The 9,128-nt window shown below is 40.6% G+C and overlaps 1 protein-coding gene across 1 annotated transcript in view; it reads left to right on the plus strand.

Moving 5' to 3' along the window:
* pik3cd (phosphatidylinositol-4,5-bisphosphate 3-kinase catalytic subunit delta) overlaps positions 1-9,128 on the plus strand; it is a 25,239-nt gene continuing 16,111 nt past the window's right edge. Inside the window, exons 1-8 of the mRNA XM_015378120.1 lie at positions 1-151; positions 826-994; positions 1,604-1,832; positions 2,921-3,147; positions 3,428-3,604; positions 6,288-6,443; positions 7,374-7,463; positions 9,065-9,122. Coding sequence (XP_015233606.1) covers positions 860-994; positions 1,604-1,832; positions 2,921-3,147; positions 3,428-3,604; positions 6,288-6,443; positions 7,374-7,463; positions 9,065-9,122 — 1,072 coding nt within the window. The 5' untranslated portion in view covers positions 1-151; positions 826-859. The remainder of the gene's footprint in view (positions 152-825; positions 995-1,603; positions 1,833-2,920; positions 3,148-3,427; positions 3,605-6,287; positions 6,444-7,373; positions 7,464-9,064; positions 9,123-9,128) is intronic.

Raw genomic sequence — 9,128 nt, forward strand, 5'->3', positions numbered from 1 at the left:
TCATCGCAGGAGCTGCCGGGAGGGGAAACCGCTCACAGTCCGGGCCGAGCAGGTGGATTTGTGCTTTGGATCCGACAGCAGGATGCTCCAGCTTCCATGTTAGCAGCAATGAGACCATGAGGAGGTGACCGGGGCTGTGCGGCGCTGACAGGCAAGTGTGTGCGCCAACAGGTTGGCAAAGCCTTTCGCCATCACGTCAACTAGATGCGAGTTGTTGAACGTGTAACTATCAGCTTCTCCTTTCACGTTTTATTACAAATAATAGCTATATTCTCTCTAAATGTGTTCTTATTGGATGAGAGTTTAGAAGCGTTTTATAAAGGCAGCTTTGAGCTCTGACAGCACAGGTTTCCTCTTAGGAGAATAAACAGGGTAATTTACTGCAAAGGCAAACCGTCAAACTGGGTTCAGTAGGTTTGTGGGAAGCAGAAGCAGATTTCAAAACTGCTTCTAGTTTTTGCTTTAATTCAGTTGAACTGAAGTTTCTTTGTTGTGTGTCCTCACCTTATTTGACCTCTCCATATTTCTCTGGTAAAACACAGAGAGGCATTTACTAAACATGTGGAGCTGTGACATTAACCTGCACATTAAAAAAAGGGATTATTTTAACCAAGAAAGTGTTTTTTTAATGATTCTGATCAGATTGAGCACAATGCATAGATGAACCCCTTTTCTGTCATCTTTTATGGTCACTCATTGATTTTAAACATGCCCTCCTCCAGATGAGCTGACAGAGGTTCTGGTTTAGTACACTTATGTTAATCTTGGACCTGTATTAACCCCAGCGTCTGCTTCCTCTAACTGGGTTTGTGTTCCGGCCAGCAGCAGGGGAGCTGACGGTAAATGAGAGGCCGTCACCATGCCCCCGGGGAAGTATGGGACGCAGGAGGAGTGGGACAAGGAGGGGGAACAGGACATGGATTTCCTGCTGCCTACCGGGATCTTCCTCAAATTCCCTGTGTCGCAAAATGACACCATCAGAAACATCAAGAAAGTAGGTCTCCCAACACTCGAGTTCAGCTTTTCTTTCAAACTACTGATGTATTCTCACCATAAAACAGTTTCTGTTTAATCGCACATTGCGCATGTATCATAAGATACCTCTGTATTATCAGTAGGCTTTAATTGATTGACTGCAGATATGCTCTGTGGCTCAGATGACCACACAGCCTCAAAATAGCTGTTTAATGTCGCTCATATTACGTTGTTTTAAAGTAATTTGTTGGCTTAAGATTCCCTTCAAACATGAAATAATAAAATAATAATAAAAGATAATAAAAACTAACCCAGGTTCCAAAATTACTCACTGGATTTCATTCGGCCATTAGAGAAGGGGGCTGCAGAAAAGCTTCCAGAGCAAACATGGCCGGCTCACAGATCTGCTGTGAAGTGTAAGTGTGCCAACAGTTCTGCCACTTCATGCTGTTTGATTCGTCTGCGTTAGGTAATGATTCTCTTGGAAGATTAAATCCCTCCCTGGTCTGTGCAGTTTTCACAGAAGTACCATAGTAGCAGTTCTGTTTGGATGTTGTTGTTTTTTTTTTGTCTCTAAAGAGAGAGATCTGAGCTTTGTGTGTGTGTGTGTGTGTGTGTGTTGTTGCAGATGGTTTGGAAAAACGCCAGTCGCGAGGCTCTGTTCTGTGCACTGGGTGATCCCGATCTGTACGTCTTCACCTGCATCAACCAGACGGCAGAGCGGGAGGAGCTGGAGGAAGAGTCGAGGCGCATCAGTGACGTTCGGCCTTTCATGCGTGTTCTGAGGCTGGTGGCGAGGGAGGGGGACCGGAGCGAGAAGCTCACCAATGCCCAGATCAGTCTGCTGATTGGCAAGGGTAGGCTGCACCCATCTCTGATCCAACACTGTGGTTCTGCTCTGGGAACGATTCTCATTGGAAGCATGAGGTTCTGTTAAAGGGTTACTGTTGTCAATACCTTTATTCAATATGATGATGGATTCTTTTTGCACTCGCAAATTGGATTGTCTGAGTTCCTGGTTGTAAATCTAACAAGAAAACCCTTTGATCATAGCAGAATGGATCAGAACAGCTGTGAGTTCACAATCTAACAGGGCTGCTACAGATATAAATGACTGATTTTTTATATCTATTTGGCGATATAGACTTGAAATCTTATCTCTATATTTTTTGGCATTTAACATTATAGTAATAAAAGTGACAAAAAAAATTAGGCAGCGTCTCACTAAAGCCCCACAAACATAAACTCTGCTATTAAATCAGGCCCATTTTTAAACAGACATCTTCAGGACACCACTTACATAAGACTGTAATAGCATCAACCAGCGGACATTTGATCAACAAATTCCACACTGTAACTGTTTTAATCTTTTTATTGTTTTGACATTACTGATGCTATTATGTAACTGTCATTGGAGAAAAGTAGAATTAACAATCCCAGTGATACTGCCATCATTAATCTGAACTCAGGGTCATGATAGATCGAAATTATTACTATGAAAAGACATTTTTATGTTAATGATAAAGAGTTAGTTTATTAGCATTTCTAATGGTCTGAGTTCAAATTAGACCAGTGGATTGTGTTCTATGTCCTTTTTTTTTTCAAACCTTTTTTAAATCTTTTTAAAGCCTTAAGTGCTTGGCTGCATTTTTGGGAAAAATCAGAATAATTAGTTGCATCTGCAAAAAGAAAAAAACTTATTTGTTTCTTTCTTTATTAAATAGGAGAAATAAGAAGCTCAAAAACCCTTTAGCAGACCTGCTTAAATACTTTTAAGCAGCGCCACAGAAAGGACATGCTTAGCTAAATATACTGTGAATCAGTTTTTAGACATTTTTAGTAAAGATGGAATTCAAGGTAATGTTCTCCTGTTTAAAAGTAGCTGTTTATCTCCTTAATTGAATCCAGAGCCAGTTTTCTAAGGCTTTTTTTGGTGAACATTCAGGTCTGCACGAGTTTGAAGCTCAGAAGAACCATGAGGTGGACGAGTTTCGAACCAAGATGCGCACGTTTTGCGAAGAGAAGGCAGTGGAGCGGCAAAATTTACCCTGGCAGCGGTGGATGGAGTACAGCTTTCCGTGTGAGCTGGAGCCATCACCGGCAGCCAGCGGGAGCGCAAAGTCGAAGCACAGCAAGAAGCTCTTCATCAACATAAAGTTTGAGTCGAGCGATGTGAGTTGTTCTGCTGTGTTACTGGGTTATGAGTCAAACAGTCGACATGTGTTTTTTTGCTTTTGCAGAGTGCAGTCACTTTGATTGGAAAAAAAAAAAACATTGGTTCCATCTTGAGTAGATTTATTGTGGAGGATGGTTATAAGCATTAATAAGAAACTTTGGAAATCCCCCACCCACCTCATTAACCCAACCTTCAACACATCTTGTAAAAAAACAAACTCCACTTTCCATACAGGTGCCACCTAAATTACTTGTATCTTTTGCATGGCTCTTTCAGGAAAGCTTCATGCTGCAGCAGGACTGCCAGGACCTCCCTGTGGCGCTGATGAAAAGCGCGCTGAAAAAGAAGGCCACAGTTTTCCGTTCTGTGCGGCAGGAACCTGAGGATTACACCCTGCAGGTCAACGGGAGATGGGAGTTCATCTACGGGAGCCACCCGCTGTGCCAGTTCAAGGTGAGACACTACAGATAACCCACCTAGACACTCTCATTTACAACATGAAGCTCAAATTATATTCACTTTGAAAACCAAACGCCACATTCACTTATTATATGTAATATAATGTAATTTAGACAAGCTGAAACTTTGAGGTCTTTGTAAATATTCCTTTAAGCTGTTTGGAAAACCCTTTACTTGAGATAGGAATATTATGGAGCCATTTTAGGTTATCTGAGGGTGGATGTAACACCAAGGCTTTTCCAGACGGATATTCATATGAAATGAATCCATTATTTGCTCTTTCAGCTTTCAGCATGATTGAAACCCTGAAAAGAGATGTCGGCTCTGGCCGTGAGAACGCATTCAGGTGCCAAACTGTATGCTGCTGCAAAAAAAAAAATTTTTCAAAAGCTCAAGTTTCTGTTTCTGTTTAAATAATATGGCAGACGTTTTGAATAGAGATACACCAATCAGTCAGCCACGTGTTCCTCTATCAGTTCTTATTGGTGCAGATATCCTATTCTATTTTCTGCTCATTAAATGTGTTAAAAACCAAGAACTCTCACTGCTTTTCCATCTAAAAAATCAGAGAGAGACAAATGTTTTGATGAGGGGTGAAATCTGGTATTTAATACACTTTCAGAATTATTACCTCAATTTAAAATTCTCTGTTATACGTGATCGCCCTTAGAGAACAAATTGTCTTCAGCGAATAGAAAAGAAAACCTACAGTCTGTATTGACCAGAAGAAGGATGATCAGGGCATTTCTGACACAATACTGGGATAAACTAGATAAATATCCATCATATAGTCAGCTTTTATTTCCCTGGATCAAACTTCATCCTATTGGACGGTTCACCTAATTTAGTTCTGTCATGTTTCATTATTTAAAAAACTCAAAATATATTTTGAAAGGTTTATTAATGGTTTAAGCCTAACCTATGTTTTTTTGCTATGCTTGTTACTATCATTTTGTAAAGATCTATCTTATCTTTTATGGGCTTTTTATAGATTTGGGTTTTTTTTGCAATCTTTTTCCATTAATCAGCTTTAACCTTAGAATTTTACCAGTAAGAGATAAGGGATACCATTAACACAGCAAAACTATTAGATTTATGGATAACAGCTTCGCCGTCAGATAAGTTAATGAGGATAAACGCCACCAACTCTGCTGCAGCTTCTCCCAAACCTTCTGTCATTCATATAACTTTCTAATTTCATGAGATATTATTTACTAATCAGAAAAAAAAAAAACAATACACTCCTGACCTGTCAAGCACAGACAACCGGAGGTTTGAAAAGTGTGAGTGAAGCAGAAAGTGAAGTGTCAGTGTTGTTCAGCAATTAAACTTTTTCTGATTTTCTAATTCCGATTTCAACTTATTCTATTTCTTTTCTGGTGATCCGTGGCACAAACAAAGCAAAAAAAATGTACCATCAATTTGAGCTAGAAGATATAATTCCAACTGAAAAAGGAAGAATTTATGAGTGAGTCGTCTAGCTGTGAGAAAGTTGTCGGTGCAATTCCAGTGGTCTTTCTTGTCACTGTCCGCTTAGCCAGGGACCTTAACCCCAAGGTGACCACTGATCTGGGAATATGTGTAGACATGCTGAGAGAGCAGCTGGGTGAAATTGTCTGCAGTGTAACGGAGGGAAAAAAGGTTAATCTGTTTAGCAAAGATCTTATTACAATAAAAAAATAAAGGTACAATGGATTCTAAGCTGTTGCTTGATGGTATTACAGTGCAACTAATGGGAAAATCTAGTTATAAGAAATTAATGAATTTGGAGAAAAAGTGAATTTTTTCGTATTTCATTGAACAATGAAAAGGGAATTGGTTTATTCCATTTACTGGTTGAATTCTAGTTTGTTTTTTGTTTTCCTTGTTTCTTTTAGTGTCTCAGTTTACAATCACTCTAAAGAACCGTTTCTTTTTTGGCCCAAATTCATTCAGACCCAATCTAGCATTTTTGATTTGTTCCTACGCTCTCCAGCCTTCTGGACCTGCTGCAGAGAGGCGCTTTGCACAGATGTCACAGTAATTTCTCCAACAGGCTCCCTCTCTCCATGGAGAAATCTCTTACAGAGCTGCCAGAAACCTCCTATCATTTATGTCCTTCTTCTGCAGGGATGTAGCAGAATTGAACTTGTGTAAATCGAAAAATAAATCAAAAATGCAAAAAACTTCACAATGAAACGGTTTCAGTTCAGACTTGCAGTCTGGGTTTCAGTAAAAAAAAAACTTACTTTTTACTTAGCTCTGGAAAAGGTAACTGAAAGTATTTTTTTTTTTGACCCGCCTTGTCTGCTATTTGTTAGCTTGGAACCGGTGCAGGTGGTCGGACAAACAGCCGTGGTGTCTGTCACATCAGAAGCGGGTTGAGTGGAGGTTTTTTTGGTGGCAGGAGTCTCCCCTGTTGATTTTGAAACCCCAGCTACCTGCTGGAGTGAGTCATATCTGTCCGGCAGCTCTGCAGAGAGGAACTGCTTCCATCCACACATAATGAGATTTTCACTGCATTAACTTGCAGCAAATAAATGGCCTTCAGGAGTTGAACCAGTGCTATCAGGACGCTGGGAAATATCTGTGGCTGAGCTAACTGGTTGCTTTAACAGTAAACAAAAAGAAAGAAAAAAGAAACAAAAGTAAAAAAAAAAAAAAAACCTCTTGTTGTCTTTTTTGTTTGTTTCTGCAGTACATTTTCTCATGTATGAGGAACGGTCAAAACCCGCAGCTTACCATGGTGCACCACTCCACAATCAGCAAATACCAGGAGGATCAAGGCAGAGTGGGCAGTCAGATGTACAAAACCCGCTCCCTGTCCAGACCTCCCCCTCTGCCCCTGAAGAAGGTATGAAGTCGTCGGCCATTAACCTGCCAATGCTTTCTGTTTCCCATCAGTTAATCCTAAACCAGCTTGTGGACTTTAGCATGCTTAGAGCTGCTGTGTAATACTATGATAGTCGGCTTCTTTAAGGCTCCTAGGAAAAGTCCTGAACTTTTTCAGCTTGTTGTTTCATGTTATTAAAGCCCCCCCAAAAGAAGATAGATTCAGGTTCATTAGAACTACAAATTAATTAACAGATAAGGAAAATTCTTAAAGCTGATGAATACATTTAATGAACCAGTAATTAAAAATATGGATACTTGGAAGTTAGAAACTTCATTTTTTAAGTTGGTGGTTTTGTTCCAACCTAACCTTAAAATCCAATATGGCTTCATTCTGAGCAATGGCTGCAAAAGCATTTCTGCTAATGTGTTTCATTGAAACTTTTGGCAAAAATTCTGCTAACTGTTGTAATCAAAACAAATGTTGGACTTCCATTAACAGGCCTTTTTACCCTCAGACAACAACCTCCTCCAAGTAAAGAATGCTTTGCAGCTGTAAAGCTGTATATAGCTCATATAGTGGCCTCCTTTCACCTCATGTTAACAAGACTTAAGCTATAAAGTAATAGTCAGTCTTTATTTTTAAACTCTAGTCCTCCTCGCTGCTTCACTTTCACCTTGTGAATCATTTAAGCATCATTTCAGACATACATCCTAGGCAGCTTTTTGTAGAGTTTTTGTTCACTTGTATGTCTTTTCAGAAAGCTCTAGTGGTTTCATGCTTGCCTGCTTTTGAAAAATTAAGCTGTGTGTTGTTACTTCTTGAACAAACAGGAAACTGCACTAAGAGCTTCAGGACTTACACTACACCGAAAGCAGCGAATGCAAATTTGTTTTCAGCTAAGAGAAAAACTTTTTTGTTTTTTTTCGCTGTCTNTATTCTCTCCTGCAGCAGAACACGTCCTCCCTCTGGTCCATAAATGAGCCCTTTTACATCCACCTTCTGCAAGGTAGCAGAGTCAACGCAGATGAGGGAATGAAGGTTGGTGTGGTTTCGCGTAGGTTTTCTCTCACTTTGCTGCTCAATGAAATGTGGCGTTGGCTTGTTTACCAATATGTCAATTTCAGTTGTAGGAGCAGTCAGGTTAACATGTAAATGACAAAAAGAGGGGGGGTGATCACATGTCCAAACCGCACGTTTCCCATAATTCATCAAGGCGGTTGGTTAAAACTTCAAAACAGGAAGTGGGGAGGGCCTATCTGGCTTTTTATGTCTCACTCTGAGGCCTAGATTCTAAGAAAAAAGGCGGGCTTCGTGCTCTTTCCCCTTCTCTTGCTTTCAGATGCACTTCTTTTTTTGGTTGTTTGTTGCATGCGTTTTGTTACCCTCTACATTTCGGTCCTTGACCTGATCTGTATGTTTGCAGGCTGCAAATATATTGTCGAGAAAGTGAGTTTCGTATCTCATGGCTAAGTTACCATATTATCAAACTTTGGGTCTATTTTGTAACTGAAACACGGAGGCACTTAATTTTTTTGGGGGGTTATTTTTTTATAATCTCAGTTTGGGATAGAATATCTTAAAGGGGTCATAGAATGATTATATAGGGTATTTGGTGCTGGTCCTTAAGGTCTCTGAATAGGGTGTGAAACATTGGTTGGGCTGAAAATGGCATATTTGCTGTTCTGAGCCCTAATACAAGCCTGGTTAAAAGCCCTAGAATGAAACAACAGGTTTTCTTCCATTTATGGTATGCTGATGAATATTTAGATGAGCTGTGCTCTGATTGGTTGGTTTACAGTGAGCGAAGCTGCTGAGCAAAGACACGTCATAGCAACAAGCACTCACTCACTGAAACATCAAATTGATGATATGGTAGGGTGACCAGACGTCTTCTTTTTCCCGGACATGTCCTACTTTTCAAACCTAAACAAATGTCCGGCGGATATTTCAAAATCGTCCAGGATTTTGGTCGACTATGGTGCAATCGCACCGGAGACTTCCGATGTCTTTTACCGGCCCCCAGCCCCCCTCCTCCGGCTGAGGATGAGCGGCTAATGGCTCTCTGCTGAGGTCCGGTCCGGTCAGCGGTACAGCAGTCGACACTTCATACCCCCCCTCCCTTGGGCCATTTAACCAGTGGGCTAGCCTGTATGTCAATTTCGGGGCGTGACAAAAGTACAGGCCAGAAACAAATAAGGCATCATCCCCGAATTGACATCAATTCGGTGCTCCGTTTCAATTCGCCCGTTTTATGGTGGAAGGTTAGAATTGTGAGATCTGCAGAGAAAGGAGGTGTCGATGGGGTTTGAACTTCTCTGTACGTCCATTTCACCCACTGAACTATCCTTTAATGTTTGATATTTAATTGTGAGTCGTTACACTTTGGACTTGCTTCCTTGACTCAATTTGAGAGCCATGGTAACCTGTTTACATTAAAGCTGTAGACCCCTTGACTCATAATGCAAATGACACCGGAAACTCTGAATCATCTCTATCCTATTCTGTGAATCTTTAAAAAAAAACAAAAAAAACAACCCCCCTTATGCAACTCCTAAACACTTCAGCTTCTAAACAACCAGTGGAGGCCTTATTTAAATCACCCCATAATGTGTAAATGTGTGTGTTTTGCTTCAACGCAGCTGGTGGTGCAGGCCGGTCTCTTCCACGGCAGTGAGCTCCTCTGTAAGATGATGACGAGCACTG

Source organism: Cyprinodon variegatus, unplaced genomic scaffold (genome assembly GCF_000732505.1).
Source record: "Cyprinodon variegatus isolate N-32 unplaced genomic scaffold, C_variegatus-1.0 Scaffold165, whole genome shotgun sequence".
In the NCBI taxonomy this organism is placed as follows: domain Eukaryota; kingdom Metazoa; phylum Chordata; class Actinopteri; order Cyprinodontiformes; family Cyprinodontidae; genus Cyprinodon; species Cyprinodon variegatus.